Here is a 17,526-nt window from a genome sequence, read left to right on the forward strand (position 1 = left end):
TGAATAAAACTGTAGCTGGTCCCTGGTGGCTCACGCCTATAATCTTAGCTAAGCAGGAGGCTGAGATCTGAGGGTCACGGTTCAAAGCCAGCCTGGGCAGGAAAGTCTGTAAGACTACTATCTCCAGTATCACTGAAAAAGCCAGAAGTGGAACTGTGGCTAAAAGTGGCAGACCGCTAACTTTGAACAAAAGAGCTCAAGGACAGCGCCAAGTCCTTAAATTCAAAGCCCCATTACCACCACCAACAACAAAAGAGAAAGTTGTAAATAGGATGCTACTCTAGACAGTGAGTTGATCTTTTACGCCAAAAGTTGGAACATCTACTCCATTACCCAAGACCCCGGTGGAGAAAAATAAAACTCAAAAATGAACCCTCTGAGGGCAGCCGAGGCTAATCCGGGTGCTACCGCTCGTCACGGGCTGGGTAGGGTTTCCTTAGGAACTTAGGCAGTCACAGTCGCTGAAATCTCAACCGTTAACGAAGGTTAACTTTCTAGAACAAATAGCTTCGCAAAATAGGAACAAAACTGTTGGAGGGATCGGGTGTGGCTCGAGGTCTAGCACAAGGCCTTGAGTTCCACCCTAGCACAGCAAAAAGAAAAAAAGCAGAGTTAGAACCTGAACCGTCCCCAGTGCGCCCCGGGGGCAGCGGTGCAGCACAGCCCTCCCCGGGCCCGGCTCCGAAGAGGACACCGAGCTGCAGCAGCCAAGGTCGGCTGACCTCCAAGAATGATTTATAGGGTCTCGGCTGTGGGGCCAAAAGAAAAGAAAAAAAAAAAAATGGGGGCGAAGCAGTAGAAGGGAAGGGGGAGTAAGAAAGGAGAGCGCCGCGCCACAACTCCCAACGTCCGGAGTTCGGGCCCCGCAGCCCGGCCCAGTCTCATAGCAACCGCAGGGGAGAAGGGCCGGGGTCTCCCGACTCCAGAGCGAGGACCCTCCACACCCAGGGGTCCTTTCTTTGCCCCTGCACAGCATAAGCCGCAGATGACAAGGCGAGAGGGGACAGTTCAGAAACCCCAAGGGTCATAAGCACGGCGTCCCCGCCCCGCGCTAAAGTCACCTCAGCAACAGCGCAGCCATCTTGGATTCCGGCCTGGGCGGAAGTGACGAATGGCCCCTCCCGCCCCTTCCCTCCCCCATCCCCGCGAGCTGGGGCCGAGCGGGAGGGGAGGGGCTGTCACGTGATCGCACGCGTTCCTTAAAGCCGGCTCCGGCGTGGCGTGGCGCGGCTCGGGTCTGTATTCGGATGATGGTGTTTTTCTCCTTCATGGTACTGCTCTCCTGCTCCCTCACCACTGATTATTTACAAGGATTTGGGTAGACACACCACTGGCTTAAAAATTTGCAGTAGGGTCTGAGACTGTGGCTCCGTGGTAGAGCGCTTGCGTTGCATGCATAAAGCCTTCGGTTCGACTCCCCAGCGCCACATACACAGAAAAAGCCGGAAGTGGCGCCGTGGCTCAAGTGGTAGAGTGCTAGCTTTGAGCAAAAGAAGCTCAGGGCGCCTGGCAGCGGTGGCTCACACCTGTAATCCTAGCTACTCAGGAGGCTGAGATCTGAGGATCTCCGTTCAAAGCCAGCCAGGGCAGGAAAGTCCGTGAGACTCTTATCTCCAATAAACTACTAGAAAACCAGAAGTGGTGCTGTGGCTCAAATGGTAGAGTGCTCGCCTTGAACTGAAGAGCTGAGGGACAGTGCCCAGCACCTAAATTCAAGCCCCAGGACTGGCAAAGGAAAAAAAAATTGCAGTCTTATGTTTTGCATGCCTTACAGGTTTACCAAGTGACGAATTTGCCTAGATTCTTCATGGAGCCCTTCCCACAGTTTCACTCGCCTTCACAGGTCAGCCTAAAAAGGTCAGGCTTGGCCAGCTGAGGCACTCAAGAAAAAGGATAAGTTTAGATTTTCTCTGGTTCTAAGGGGAAGCTTCAGTCAGAAGGCGGTAACACATTTTGTCTATGTATGTTTGTCCATCCTGTGGTTTGAACTCAGGGCCCTGTGCTGAAGGTTAGTGTTCTACCACTTGAACCACAGCCCCACTTCTGGCTTTTTGGTGGGTAATTGGAAATAAGATTCTCATGGACTTTAACGGGCTGGATTCAAACTGTGATGGTCAGATCTCAGATCTCCTGAGTCTTTAGTATTACAAAGTATCACTTGTGCCCTGCCACCCCACATTTGAAACCCAATTTAAGGAGACAGGACATGGCTGCAGGAGGACCTCACACCACCATTTTAAAGGTTGGGGGGCCTCTAACTATCTCAAGTCCCGGGGTTCCTGGGCTACAGCTGCTGCATGCGCTGAACTCCCACTAGCCAAAGACAACGCTCCCTTGTTCCTTGTTTCAGCACTGTGTGGGTGACACCCACAACCACAAGAACCCGGGTGTGGAGGAGAACCCGCCTTGATTTATATGCTGTATATCAATTAGCAGCTTTGAGGCGTTTAAGTACAGGAATCAATCCCTGAGAGACTGAAGAGGGAAAATGAGCTAGTGAGAAAGGAACTAGAATGCAAAAGTTCTTGACCCTTGGCAGAGAGAAAGTTAAAAGAAGGGAGGGGTAAATGAGGCAGCCCAGAGCAATTTAGTGATTTTACAATAAAACATGTTTGGCTGTATTCATATTTAAATCTCATTTATATTTAGCACTATTGTATTGTTCCTTTCAGGATTTAAATAGCACAAATTTGCTTATTACTGTATCAAATGAATAATGCTATTTTGCATTTCTATTAATGCTTGACAACAGAATTACTTTCATAGACTTAAGGATTGGAAGAGATCTTTGAGGCTCCCTAATTCAACCTTCTATTCAGGAATCCCTTTACAGCATTCCTGGATCTTTAAGACTGCTCCAACACATTCCATGATGAATACCTCAAAACATAAGTTTTAGCTAAGCATAGTGAGGCAAGGCTATGATCACAACACTGAAAAGCAGAAACAGGAGGATTTTGTAGCTAGACTAGACTACGCAGTAACAGCCTGACTCAAAAGTAGAAGTCAACTCAGGAGGCTGAGTTCTGAGGATAAAGTTCGAAGCCATCCAGGGCAGGAAAGGCCATGAAATTTATCTCCAATTAATCACAGAAAAAGCCTTAAGAGGAGCTGTAGTACAGGCGGTAGAGCAAAAAAGCCCAGAAATAGAGCCCAGGCCTTGAAGCCCCCAGGACCAGCTCAAAAAAAAAAAAAAAAAAAGTAATCAAGAAGAAGCAGAGCCTTGCCAAGGTTACAGGTGAAAAGGTGAGAGAAAGGAACGGGAGTGAGGTAAGTTGGATGAAAAGCAAAATCGTTTTATATGATCCTAAGGAGGTAAACAAAGGAAGTCATAATCAGGAGAGCTCTGTCTGAAACACTGTTAGCCAGATTTGTCTTAAAACTCAGTTCTGTTTATATAAACATCCCATCCCTAACTCCATCCCCCCTAAATCTTCAGAAGATAATTATGATGAAGCAAATTAAATCCACCCTTTTTATTATGTGTGTCTCAGGACACACGGGCCCTGTTCTTTAGCTTTTTCCCTCAAAGTTGGCACTCTACCACTTGAGCCACAGCTCCACTTCTGACTTTGGGTTGTTAATTGGAGATAAGAGTCTCACAGAGGGGCTGGGAAGGTGGCTCAGTGGCAGAGTGCTTGCCTTGCATGCCTGAGGCCCTGGGTTCGATTCCTCAGCACCACATAAAGAAAAAAGCCAGAAGTGGCACTGTGGCTCAAGTGGTAGAGCGCTAGCCTTGAGCTGAAGAGCTGAGGGACAGTGCCCAGGCCCAGAGTTCAGGCCCCACGACCGGACCCAAAAAAAAAAAAAAAAGAGTCTCACAGACTTTCCTGCCTGAGTTAGCTTTGAGCCTGGTTCCTTAGATCTCAGCCTGCTTAGGTAGGATTACAGGTGTGAACCACTGACACCCAAGTCACCTCTTTGTTCTTGCTTGTCCTGTTACCCTCCCTACCCATTCCCCTTTTCAAAATGGCACTCATTCTTTAAGGTTGGGTCGTATCTAACCTTGCTTCCCGTGCCTGACTGCCACGTCCTCTGAGCTTCATTTATTAAATGCAGTTTATTTTTTGTTTTTAATCATATAACTTTCCTGATATTGTGACTTGTATGCCCTCTGTGGTTTTCCTGGCATTTGTTTATTACTAAAGCAAGTAGTTCATTACTAAAGCAAGATGTTGATGGGTTTGTTTTCTGCCTCCCTAAACTAGATTTTGAACTTGTAAAAGGAATTTATTATTTTGATTCTATTCCCCACATTCCCATACTTTACATATAATTGGGATGCAGTTTGTTGCATTGCTCTAAACTGAAATATATTAAACTGCAGCATGAGGCCTTGAAGGAGTTCCTAACAGAGAGTGAAAGGTCTGATACCTCTTTGCTGTGAATTTTCCAATGGAGCTAAGCTTCTATCTCTTAAGATGAAGAGAAATGGAAAAAAGATTCCCAAAGGACCAGGTTATCTCAAGAAGTCTGTAATGTAGCCTACGTCATCAAGATAACAAAGCATATCCTATTTGGGGAGTTCTCTGAGGAGAACCTGCCTCTAACTCCTAAAGCTCTCAAGGAGCCACCTCCAGACAAGGGAGCTAAGGAGGAATCCCTTTTTGTGGACTTTGTAGTTAGATTTCCCTTCCTATCTTCTCTTAGTGAAGTGTGTGTCCATTTTTCTGTCCCTGTCCCTCACCACCCCCCAACATTCCAGCCTGGGGCAGGGGGAGGCCAATAGACACAATGCCTTCTGTGTATGGGGTGGTATGTGTCCCCCCACCCCCCCCACCCAGACTGTACAATGCCCCTTCTGCTCCTTGCACTCTGCCTCCCTCCCCACCACCTCCTAACTGCACATGCCAAACTGCAATTGGTTACTGGCCCAGGACAGCCCCCTCCTGATGAAGTCCCAGGGGATTTTAAGCAGGTTCCAGGAATCCCCCCGCTCAGTCCTTGTCCCCCACTCTCTTCACCCCGCAGACGCTCCAGGCCATAGTCCCTTCCCCAGCTATGGCTCCTGGGGCTCCCTCATCCAGCTCCAGCCCTATTCTGGCTGTGCTACTCTTATCTTCTTTGGGTAAGTGGAACCCCTACAGTCTGGGAGCCCTGCTACTTAGGTGGTCTTTCAATACCTTCCCATTGCCTTCATTCCCTCTTCACTGCAGAGAGCCAGTAAACAAAGGTCCGAAGGTGATACTATATTTACAGGGGAGGGCGGGGAATCTTTTTAGAGTGGGTGAGAGAAGGTATTCCAGGAAGGGAGATGGTAAAAGAGATCATGGATAACTTTTGTGAGTGGGCATGGCTGTACTTAGGTTGAAACTAGTCAGATGTTCCCAAAGCTGTGCTGAGGGCCTGGTAGGAAACAATGTTAGAGTGTGTGTGGGAAGGAGCAGGATCCAAAGAGTGGGGTCTGATCCCCATTTTACCCCTAGTAGTACATGAGATATCCAACCTTAGTTTTCCAGAAGGGAAATGCTAAAGAGAGGTCTAAAGAGAGAGCTGAAGATTTAGGTCTCAGCTCCTCAGATTCTTTGTTTTGTGGTGTCTTCGTTTCTCTCTGCAGCTCCTCATCTGGTACAGAGCTGAATCCTAGGATTTTGTTGGGTGAGCAAGGGAAGGTCAAAGTAGTGTTAATGGTGGATCCTTCCCTTCTCCAAATTGCCCTGATGCCTAACATAATAAATGACAGCAGCAAGCTGGACTGAGGGATGAGGAGTAGCAGAAAAAGGAATAGGAGGAAGGTCCAAGGTTCTCTGGTGTCAATTCCTTGAGTTGTAAGCCCAGAACCTAGACTCACTGCAGTCTATGCTATTCTAATCCCCTAAAAATATGTTAAATTAGTGAGTTGGAAAAAGTTATAGCAAAGGAAATGAGGAGAAGAAAATGTGAAGTATAAGGGGAGGGAGTGGGTTCTGTCCTGCTCTTAGAGCCTTTGAGCAGAGCTGAGAAGGGCAATGGTTGATATTATAACAAAAGGAATAGAAGTTAGATCCAATAAATAACCTCTCTTGTATATTGGTGATTCCCAAGAATTATGTAAGTTGAAAGTTGCAGGAGTGAATAAATGATACTGCATGCTGAGGTGGAAGAGAACAATGAAGGTAAGGGTTGGGGATGGCATGAATCCTCAACATTGGTTAGACAATAGGACTTTGTTTGTCTCCTTTAGAACAAAAGAATCTACAGTTACCCCAATTGAGGACCAACCCACACACATAGTCTCCCTGGAATGGCCTTCCATGTGTGGGTGGGTCTTGGGGGTGTCACTGGAGCAGAATGGCTATCAGGAGTGTGAATGGTTGAACCACAGAGCTTCATATGCACTGGCATCTGAGATCTGCATTTAGGGTCTTGCTCTCCATCAGCTTTGCTGAGAGAGCTGGAAGGTCCTTTTCTTTCTGGCTCCCTAGGTCAAGAGGAAGCCAAGTAGTATGGCAACCAGGAATTCATCAGTGAAGACAGCTGTGTCAGAGAATAACTTTCTTTATCTTTATTATTTTTTTGCAAGAAATTTTAGTTTGCTATCCTGTGAAATACAGCATACATAGCTGCTAAAAATTGTTGACTGGGCACCAATGGCTCACACCTGTAATCCCAACTACCCAGGAGGCTTAGATCTGAGGATCAAGGTTCAGACTCAGCCTGGGCAATCAATGAATGAGTCTTTTATCTCCAATTAACCAGAAAAAAAAAAAATCTGGGCCAGGTGCCAATCGCTCAGATCTGTAATCTTAGCTACTCAAGAGGCTGAGATCTGAGGATCACAGTTCAAAGCCAGCCTGGGCAGAAAAATCTGTGAGAAGCTTATCTCCAATGAATGACTAGAAAACCAGAAGTGGCAATGTGGCTCAAAGTGGTAGAACAGTAGCTTTGAGTGAAAAAGCTCATAGATAGCACCCAGCTCCTGAGTTCAAGCCCCATAACTGACAAATAAATAAAGATTTAAAAATCTGGAGCTGGAGGTATGGGTCAAGTGGTAGAGCAGCAACCATGATCAAAAAAGCCAAGCAAGGTGGGGAAAATACAGTTATAACATTCAATGCATATTCTATGAAATTAGGAAAATTGAAGAGAAGGGTTGGGAGAGATGGAGGAGAATGATGAAGAGGGGTGACACTGATCAAAATGCCTGGTATTTTGTTGAATGGTAACTCCTTTGTCCAAATACTTACAGATAATATATATATATATATATATGTATATATATTTAAAGGCCAAGTGAGAGCTTAAGGCTCTCTTGATGTCTATGCAGATCTCACCCAGATCCATATATTCTTAAACTAAAAAAGTGGAATATAATGCAATATATGAAAAAAACTATAAAAGTATTTAAATACAGTTGTATCTTGAGTTTGAGTTTGATACATAAGGAGAACATACACATTAAACTGCTAACATTTGGGGTAGATTCAAAGAAACTTTATCATATTGCTTTAATAATTGCTGAGAAGAAAGCAATAAATATTAAATATATAATTTGTGTCAAATTTAAGGCCTGTATCTAAAGGATAGCTTACAAGATAGATACTAGCTGGGCATGGTGGTGCATGACCGCATTTCCAGCACTTCTGAACATGGCTTAGGAGGAAGTGAGTTTGAGGCCCACCTGAGCTACATAGTTGAACCCTGTCTCAAAAGAGAGTTTGACTCAGTGGAAAGTGAGACTTGTAGACACCCATTTTCTGGAAGTTCTGGAAGTTTATTTCCTCTACAGATTTGCTCAGAACTTGAAGATATGCAGCATTTATACTAGCCAATTCAGTTGATTCAGAAATCCAGACCTCAGAGCATACTGTTTCTTTGCTATGACTTCAGACTTGTGACTCAGCCCTTGTCTACCTATTGGTCTCACATCCTCTATATTTCTATATGTCTATCTGATTTCTTCTCTGTGCTTTCAGTGCTGTCCCCAACCCAGGCCATTGTGGTTTACACGGACAGGGAGGTCCATGGTGCTGTGGGCTCCCGGGTGACCCTGCATTGCTCCTTCTGGTCCAGTGAATGGGTCTCAGATGACATCTCTTTCACTTGGCGCTACCAGCCTGAAGGGGGCCGAGATGCCATTTCAGTGAGTGCCTTGTGGGGAGGGCTTTTGGGGTTGGATAATAAAAAGTGTGCTTTAAAGAACAAAGAGAGAGAAATCCTGCTGAGGTAAAATTTGTTATGCGATGTAAGTCCAACATTGGTAAGGTAAGTGGTGACCTTTGTCACATGGCACTACCCTTCCCAAACCAGGATCCTTTTACCCCGAAGCACTGTTCACAGTAGAGTCCTTCCCTTCATTTTCCCTAGATCTTCCACTATGCCAAGGGACAACCCTACATCGATGAGGTGGGGGCTTTCAAAGAGCGCATCCAGTGGGTAGGAGACCCTCGCTGGAAGGATGGCTCCATTGTCATACACAACCTAGACTACAGTGACAACGGTACCTTCACTTGCGATGTCAAAAACCCACCAGACATAGTGGGCAAGACCTCTCAGGTCACACTCTATGTCTTTGAAAAAGGTATGGAAAGGGAAAGGCACAGGGAGTCTGGGAGGCACTTCCAGGAGAGGGGTAGGAAGTACTGATAGTCTGGGGGAAAACACAAAAGTCTCAGCCTAATGATGGTCAGGTTCTAGAAAGATGAACATTAAGTAGCCTTGGCAAGGGATGGCTAGGAATGGAACAAGGAACCACCAACAGAACTCCCTGCCCTTTCCCCAACTTCTTTTCCCCTCTTTCCTAGTGCCAATTAGGTACGGGGTGATTTTGGGTTCCGTGATTGGAGGTGTCTTTGGGGTGGTGCTGTTGTTGCTGCTGCTCTTCTACCTGGTTCGATACTGCTGGCTCCGGAGGCAGGCGACCTTGCAAAGGCGGCTCAGGTAAGGGCCGAGCGTGGCTCGCCGCCAGCAGTTCAGGATTCCCCGACGTGGGCGGAGACTACTTCTGGGAAGGGAGGGCCAAAGGGAAGCCCGGGAAGACGCACCCAGCTGGCCTTGGGGTTCCTGTGAGGCCGAATCCACGGCACCCCCTTTTCCTGCAGTGCCATGGAGAAGGGGAAATTGCACAAGTCTTCCAAGGACTCGTCGAAGCGCGGGCGTCAGGTTAGCGGGGATTGGGGGTGCTGGATAAAGCTGGGGAGGAGAACCCCCGGGAGCCTCCCCGGCAGCCATGAGGGGCGGGATCAGCAAAGTCCAGCCTCTACGGCTGTGACTGGCCGCTGATGCACGCACCTCTTCCCCCAGACGCCAGTGCTGTATGCCATGCTGGACCACAGCAGAAGCACCAAAGCTGCCAGTGAGAAGAAGTCTAAGGGGCTGGGGGAGTCTCGCAAAGATAAGAAATAGCGGTTAGCGGGCCGGGCAGGGGGTCGGGGGTCAGGGGCTGAGTCCGCCAAAGGAGCTCAAGTGGTGGTCATCGAGATGGAGCTTCGAAAGGATGAGCAGAGCGCGGAGCTTCGGCCTGCTGTCAAGTCCCCCAGCAGAACCAGCCTCAAGAACGCCCTCAAGAACATGATGGGCCTGGACTCGGACAAGTGATCGCCACCCCCAGGCCCCACCCGAGCAGGGGGACCTAGGCTCCTCTCATCCCCCAGTCTAGGTGCTTTCCTCCCTTGCTCCCCAGCCCTGCCCTGCCCTCACCTTCCTTTGAGATGTAAGTTTCGTTCCAAAATTCATTCCTAAGCAATTGTACTCTCACACCTTATCCCTGGTTTTCTGGGAGCCCATGGACTAATCCTACCCCTTCCCTGCCCCAAGGGCTGCGTGTTTGGTGCCTGTCCCTCAGGCACTGAGAAGAAAGGGACCTTGAAAGCCCCTGCCCCAACTCCAAGCCACCTGGGTTTCTCATCCTATGTACTTCAGCTTGACCACCATGGATCTTGATTTTTCCTTCTCTGTCCCTCCCTTTCCTCTATCCGGTGGCCCAGCTCCACATCCTCTCCTCTGACTAACATACGGATCAGTCTGTCCTTCAGGGTTTAGTTAGGTTATTGATTTTTTTTTATTTTTAATCCATTCTTTTTTGTTGTTGTTGTTGGTTTGGTTACCTGTGCCGGTGCTCCCTGCCCTTTACTCCCATGACTGAGGACCAATGACGTCATGTAGCTTTTGCAGGTCCCCACTCCCATTAAGTCCTAAATGGAGATCCAGCCAGCTCAAACAGAGGGGCCCCTGATCCTCAGACCTCATTATAGGCTTGATGCCCCTTGACTGCTTTGGAACACTGTTCTGGAAATCAAGGTCTTGGAGAAAGAGTGACTAACAGAGAGAGAGAAGGAGAAAGAGAGAGAGAATTGATTCTCACAAGTCAGGGGCAGAAGAGGGAACAAATTAATACTAAGAAATGGCTTTAACAAGGAGAAAGGGGAGGAGGGTAGAAAATAGGGGGAAAAAGAAGAGGCTGTACTTTCAGCCACAGGGGATTCTTAGGATTTTTCTACATTCTGTATATTGCTTCTCAAGTCTCCACATGTTGTTAAATGTTTAATAAACACTGACATTTCCAAAAGCCACTGCCTCATCTTGTATTTCCTAGTTTTCCCCAGAATACGCCTCACCTCTTCTCCCAACCCCAGCCTCCCATGCTTCCTTCTTATGAACTGGTTTCAGTTATTGAACTTGGTTCTCATGGTGGGGCTTTTGTAGTATAGGGGGGGAAAAACTCTGACATAGGCTTACAAGACATGTTTATATATTCAACAAATATTCAGTGAGTTGTACTATATGCTAACCTGTCAGCCTCTACTTTTACATAGTGAAAAACACAGAATTCCCCTTTACCAAGATCTGAATTCTAAAACCTCTCAACTACTTATGAGGATAGTTGCTAGACTTTTATACGTTTGTTTATACATTTGTAAACAACTAAGCTCAGGATACCTTACCCTCTCCATATTTTTTGTGAGAATCAAGTGAGATCTGTGTATAGAAAACTTTTGAAGTTATAAAAGTTGATATACCATTAAGAATTAAGGGCCAGTCCTTTAAAGATGTTTCTAGCTCTTGCCTAAGTGTATACAGTTAATATACTAGCATAAATCTCATTCATCTCTCTACCTACACATACAGTTTTGTTGATACATTATTCTAGATGTATGATTAACCAAAAAAATGAAAGGGAGATTAATAAAATGATTAGCAATGACAAACACACAATAAAAAAGTAATGCCAACTTATCACGGTCCTCATTTCTGATTGGTCAAGAGCCATAATTGCCATTTATGTTATGTTATTCTACCCACTTTTTTTTTTTTTTTTTTGTCAGTTGTGAATTCTGGTCCTGGGCCCTGTCCCTCAGCTCTTCAGCTCAAGGTTAGCACTTTACCACTTGAATTACAAGATCACTTCCGGTTTTCTGGTGATTTATTAGAGATAAGAGTCTCACCGCTTTGAACCTCGATCCTCAGATCTCAGCCTCCTGAGTAGCTAGGACTACAGGTGTGAGCCACCAGCGCCTGGTATCCTACCCACTTTTATTTCTCCACTTACAGCCAGAACAGCGGGCAAGGTTTTTTGTTTATTTGTACTGGTAACTGAGGCTTGAATTCAAGGCCTCATACTCTCATTTGTCTTTTTCTGCTTTTTTTCTGAACCACTTTTACTACTTGAGCCACATCTCCACTTCCATTCTTTTTTAGTAGTTATTTGAAGATAAAAGTCTCATGGACTTTTCTGCCTGGGCTGGCTTGAACCAGGGATCCTCAGCTCTCAGCCTCCTGAGTAGCTAGGATTATAGGCTTGAGCCTTCAGAGCCCAGCATAGTCAAAGTTCTTTACCTGATGAAATGATCCAAGTGTCCATTTCTGACTCAAGGTCTGAGTTACCTGCTTTTATTTGGTTGCACTATTTTCCCCTTTATGATTAGGTACTGAAGTACTAAGTAGCACCTCCAGAGACTCTCCTGGGTTTTAGAACTAGATTTCCTCACTGGTACTGTGCAGTACCAACACAGTTTTTCCTAGATATTCAGGATCAATCACACCAGTCAGTGAACAGTGCCTTTCCCCACCTCTTAGCAATAATCACACCTAGAATCAACCTCACTGGCTATACTGCCACTGCACAAAGTTGGTTTTCTGGGGGAAAGGATGGGAAGTATTAGGGTTTGGATTCACAGCCTCTTGCTTGCTAGGCACACTACTAGCTCCTTTTATTCCTCTTTGTTCAGTAGCATATAGATGTCCAAATGGCCAGGTTGCAGTCCCATTTTCCAAGCCAATGAAACCATTCTTGTGTTTTCCAATGGGAGAAATCTCCCTTTGGGGTCCAAGTCCTCCAAAGCAGCAGAGCTGGCTGATGGGAAACAAAAATTCTATCAGTGACGCTACCAGTGGCTCCCTATAATCCTAGCTACTCAAGAGGCTAAGGTCTGAGGATCAAAGTTCAAAGCCAGCCTAGGCAGGCAAGTCTATGTGATTCTTATCTCCAATTAACAAGCAAAAAGCCAGAAGTAGAGGTATGGTTCAAGTGGTAGAGTGCCAGCCTTGGGCAGAAGAGCTAAGGGGCAGAGTTCAGGCTCTGAGTTCAAGCCCCCAGTATCAGCACACACACACACACACACACACACACACACACACACACACATGCACATGCACACACACACACACACACACACACACACACACACACACACACACAATCTGTGAGTGATTATTATAACAGTGAAAGAATCACTCCTGAATCCATTTTGACTATGTGGAAAACAACATTCTATATAACAACCTCTCATTCAAAGCATATACTGCTTTTTTTTTTTTTTTTTTTTGCCAGTCCTACTGGCTTTGAAATCAGAGCCTGGCACTTTCCTTGAGAAAAAGCCACTTCTGGCTTTTTCTGTTTATGTGGTACTGAGGAATCGAGCCCAGGGCTTCATGCATGCTAGGCAAGCACTCTACTGCTAATCCACATTTCTACCCCCTGTATATTGCATCTTATAAGAGAGATCCTCATTCTTTCTAGGTATTATCTTTCAACTGTTGTTTTGAGTCTTCAGGAAGCCAATCCAAGTTTTAAATGAGCATCTTCTTACCAAGAGCTGGGGAATGTGCTGAGATTACTTTAATTCCATGAGCATGAGCCTAGCAACGTATTTCTTTGCTGTTAATTAAGTTCTTTGATTAGACAGAAGTTATGAGAAATGGCACAGCTATGGAGGAGACATTTTATGAATCCTAACTGACTATCTGGTAGTTTACTCTAGTTCTGTTTGCCTTATAATTTGGACACCATCACAACATCATCACAATTTAGGCACTATCCCTTTATCCAACAAAGGCCTTTCCTTAGGCTGGGATTAGAAGATGGATTTCAATATTGTGCATTTGCCTAACATACTTAAGGCTCTGTATTTTATCCCCAGCACGGGAGGGAAAAAACACTCTTTCTGTTCTAAGTTAGACTCCCAGCTGAGCCCCCACTAACTATCTTGCAGTAGCTTCTTGACTGTCCAGTGTCCAATCTATTGGCAAAGATTTCTACCCCAGCAGTGAGATTCACAGACTCTTTATAGAATAGGACTGAAAGCAAAAGACAGATAGGGTCCCTGAATATTCAAGCAATTGCTGGGCTTTCTTTTTCCTTCTTTTCAGTTTTTTGATACAGGATCTCCTTATATAATCCAGACTGGTCTTAAACTGGCAATCTTCCTGACTCTACTTTCTGTGTGTATGGCTTCCTAAACATTTAGAGCAATAGGTACCATTGTACTCTTGTCAGACCTGCTTCCCTTTTTATTATCCTGAAATGAAATTCACATGTAATAGAACATAGATACATGCATTTACTTTCAAAAAAGTAAATGTGATTCTCTGTATTGTAGTTGCAATAAGATTAATTTATAATAAAAGTGTAAGTATTTTAATATACAATGTTTAAGCATGACTGTACTTGAACCATAATGTAGAAGTCAGAGCCTTAGAGTTATACATAGAATTACTTTGAATTCAACAGCAGCAAAGGCAAACAGAGTGATATAAGTATCAGCAACTCAAATACTATGAGCAACACTGTCAATGTTGACAAGAATTTCTGAAATGGTGAACAATTTTTAGTAAATTTCTGAACAAATTATAATTTCAATCTATAATTTATAATTATAATTTCAATCTATACCTTAGTAGCATTTCTGGGAAACTCAATCTAAATGATGCAAAAACTACTTTGCTGGAAGGGGGGTGGGTATGGCAAGGGATGGGAAGGGGAAACAAGGAGGCAACAAATGGCATGATAAGAAATGTACTCATGGCTGGGAAGGTGGCTCAGTGGTAGAGCGCTTGCCTTGCATGCCTAAGGCCCTGGGTTCGATTCCTCAGTACCACATAAGCAAAAAAGAAAAAAGCTGGAAGTGGCGCTGTGGCTCATGTGGTAGAGCGCTAGCCTTGAGCTGAAGAGCTGAGGGACAGCTCCCACGCCCAGAGTTCAGGCCCCATGACCGGACCCAAAAAAAAAGAAAAAAGAAATGTACTCATTATCTTGCCCCATGTAATTGTAACCCCTCATACAGTATTTTCACAATAAAAAAAAGAAAAAAAACAACTTTGCATTTCCATGTAAGAGGGAGCTGGTTCTAGGTTCTCTCAGATAATAACAGGTGTGTGTGTGTGTGTGTGTGTGTGTGTGTGTGTGTGTGTGTGTGTGTGCTTGAACTCACTGTCTTTTAGCTTTTTTGCTCAAGGTTGCTGCTCTACCACTTGAGCCACTACTCCACTTCCATCCTTTTTGCTGGTTAATTGGACTTTCTATCCAAGTTGCCTTTGAACCATAATCCTTTGATCTCATCCTGAGTAGTTAGGATTACAAGCATGAACCACTGGCACCCAGCTAATAATAGGTTTTCAAGTACATTAATACCCGTCATGAAGTATGTGGCATAATTCTTTTCACTGTTCTGGTCATTCCAGTATTGTTTAGTATCCTTGACTCGAACACTAACTCCCAGAAACCTCCAGCACTATACACAAAACAGTCGAACAACCAAAAATATATCCTATAGATTCCCCAAATAACCCCTAGAGGGCAGTACATCCTCCTGTTGAGAACTGATTCAGGGGAGTAAATGAGGCCTGGGTTCTCTCAAGAGTTAGAAATGGAATAAGCTTCATTTCAGGATACCATACCTTTCCCTGTCATACTCTGTACTTTGGACACTTCTTTCTGCATGCATATTAGCCATACCTCCCAAGTTCTAAGCCCCATTACTCTTTTTTTTTTTTTGGGTCCGGTCATGGGGCCTGAACTCTGGGCCTGAGTGCTGTCCCTCAGCTCTTCAGCTCAAGGCTAGCGCTCTACCACTTGAGCCACAATGCCACTTCCGGCTTTTTTCTTTTTGCTTATGTGGTGCTGAGGAATCAAACCCAGGGCTTCTGGCATGCAAGGCATGCGCTCTACCACTGAGCCACCTTCCCAGCCCCTAAGCCCCATTACTCTAAGCATTTCATTTCAAGCCATTTTAAATTTCAGATTTCCTGGCCATATGTTCCCGCAAGCAATAGGGAAGGCAACTGGATGAGATCAGGGCATTTATACAGTCAGGAGGAGCCTAATAAAGCAGTCAGGGAGTAGTAAAGACCAGATGTGGTTCCTTCCCTGGAAAGATGTAAGAGGTCTAGATCTTACCTGTTTGGGATATGAGGATCCAAGCAGAAAATTGTGAGCTCAGTTTAGGGAAACTGCTCTCTTTGTCCTCTAAGCTAGGTTGGACAACATCCTTGACAACCATTCTGGCTGCCCTTCAATTATCCAGTCCCTTGTCAGTGTGATATAAAAAGCACAGATCTGAAGTCAGACTGCCTGAATTCTGGTGCTAGTTCAACCACTCAGTTGCTTTAGAAAAGCTATTAGAGGGCTGGGAAGGTGGCTCAGTGGTAGAGTGCTCGCCTTGCATACATGAGGTCCTGGGTTCCATTCCTCAGCATCACATAGGCAGAAAAAGCCAGAAGTGGTGCTGTGGCTCAAGTGGTAGAGCGCTAGCCTTGAGCTGAAGAGCTGAGAGACAGAACCCAGGCCCAGAGTTCAGGCCCCCATGACTGACCAAAAAAAGGCTACTTGATATCTCTGTGCCTCAGTTTCTTCATATATAAAATAAGAACAGCTGGGTGGGGGTCTCTCATGCCTATAATCCTAGCTACTCAGGAGGCTGAGGATCATGGTTCAAAGCCAGCCTGGGCAACAAAGTCCATGAGACTTTTATCTCCAATAAACCACTAGAAAACCAGAAGTGGCACTGTGGTTCAAGCAGTAGAGCACCCACATTGAGTTGAATGAAGAGCACAGGGACAGCACCCAGGCCCAGAGTTCAAGCCATACAACCAACACACACACACACACACACACACACACACACACACACACACGAATACTAGTAAAATCTATGTCTTATAAGAATTAAAAGAGCTAAATATGTGAGCAAGTGTTTAAAACAGGATCTGGCACATAGCACTTTACAAATCTTAGATATTAATAGTATCATCCATGTCCTATAGTATCATGAAGTTAGAGAGTCATTCCAAGTTGGGGAATGAGTATCCCTGAAGGCCTCCTTAATTATGAAGAAGGCTGCTTGACAGTGTTGTACATGGGTAGGGATATTTTCAGGTAATCTAATGAAGATGGCCTTTCTGAATTAGGAAAGCCTGTGATGATAATGATGATGATGATGATGGTAAGGATGATGATCACATTGTGTGACAATAAAAGAAAAATCACATTGAAAACAACACAAGAAGCTTTGTAAAAATGTAGTCAGCAGGCCATTAAGGGAACAAGATGTTTATATTGTTTTTGACTAGGAATGTAAACTTTTTTCTTTCTCTTTTTCTTTTTCCCTTTTTACTTTTCTTCTTTCCTTTCTTTCTTTCTTTTTTTCTTTCTTTCTTTCCTTTCTCTCTCTCTCTCTCCCTCTGTTGGAGTCCCTCACTCCTTCCTTCCTTCCTTCCTTCCTTTCTTTCTTTCTTTCTTTCTTTCTTTCTTTCTTTCTTTCTTTCTATCTTTCTTTCTTCCTTCCTTCCTTTCTTTCTTTCTGCAGTCCTGGGGCTTGAACTCAGGGCCTGGGCACTGTCTCCAAGCTTTTTTTGCTCAAGGCTAGCACTCTACCACTTGAGCTACTGCATCACTTCTGGATTTTTCTGTTTATATGGTACTGAGGAATAGAACCTAAGGTTTCATGCATACTAGGCAAGCACTCTACTACCAAGCTACATTCATAGCCATTTACTTATTTTTCTTTACTCTTTCTTTCTTCTTTCCTTCCTTTCTTTCCTTCTTTCTTCACTCCTTTTCTAGAGTGTGAGCTTTTATTTACTGTCATCTTTGACTGCAGGAATCTTTTTTAAATTTTACTCTATTGTTATTATAAAGATGGTGTACAAAGGGATTACAATTACATGAGTCAGGTAATGAGTACATTCCTTTCCTACAGTGTTTTCTGTTCCCTCACTCTCTCCCAGTCCCTACCTCCTGTCTCTACCCACAAGTTGTATAGTTCACTTTCATCAGTGTCCAGTAAGCTCTACTGCCACAATTTTTGAGATTTTCCTTGGTTCTGTAGTCTT

General features: G+C 44.8%; 2 protein-coding genes across 2 annotated transcripts in view; one reads left to right on the forward strand and one right to left on the reverse strand.

The window, feature by feature from the left end:
* Positions 1-1,119, reverse strand: part of Sdhc (succinate dehydrogenase complex subunit C) — a 35,491-nt gene extending 34,372 nt beyond the window's left edge. The window contains exon 1 of the mRNA XM_042682260.1: positions 1,062-1,119. Coding sequence (XP_042538194.1) covers positions 1,062-1,081 — 20 coding nt within the window. The 5' untranslated portion in view covers positions 1,082-1,119. The remainder of the gene's footprint in view (positions 1-1,061) is intronic.
* Positions 1,120-7,531: 6,412 nt separating this feature from the next.
* On the forward strand, positions 7,532-10,470 carry Mpz (myelin protein zero). Its single transcript, XM_042681443.1, has 6 exons — positions 7,532-7,652; positions 7,896-8,062; positions 8,287-8,500; positions 8,724-8,859; positions 9,021-9,081; positions 9,223-10,470. Exons 1-6 carry the CDS (start codon positions 7,532-7,534, stop codon positions 9,322-9,324), a joined length of 801 nt encoding a protein of 266 aa, XP_042537377.1. The 3' UTR covers positions 9,325-10,470.
* Positions 10,471-17,526: the final 7,056 nt, after the last annotated feature.

The sequence above is a fragment of the Dipodomys spectabilis genome, unplaced genomic scaffold (assembly GCF_019054845.1).
Source record: "Dipodomys spectabilis isolate Male_0828 unplaced genomic scaffold, ASM1905484v1 ptg000069l, whole genome shotgun sequence".
Taxonomy (NCBI): domain Eukaryota; kingdom Metazoa; phylum Chordata; class Mammalia; order Rodentia; family Heteromyidae; genus Dipodomys; species Dipodomys spectabilis.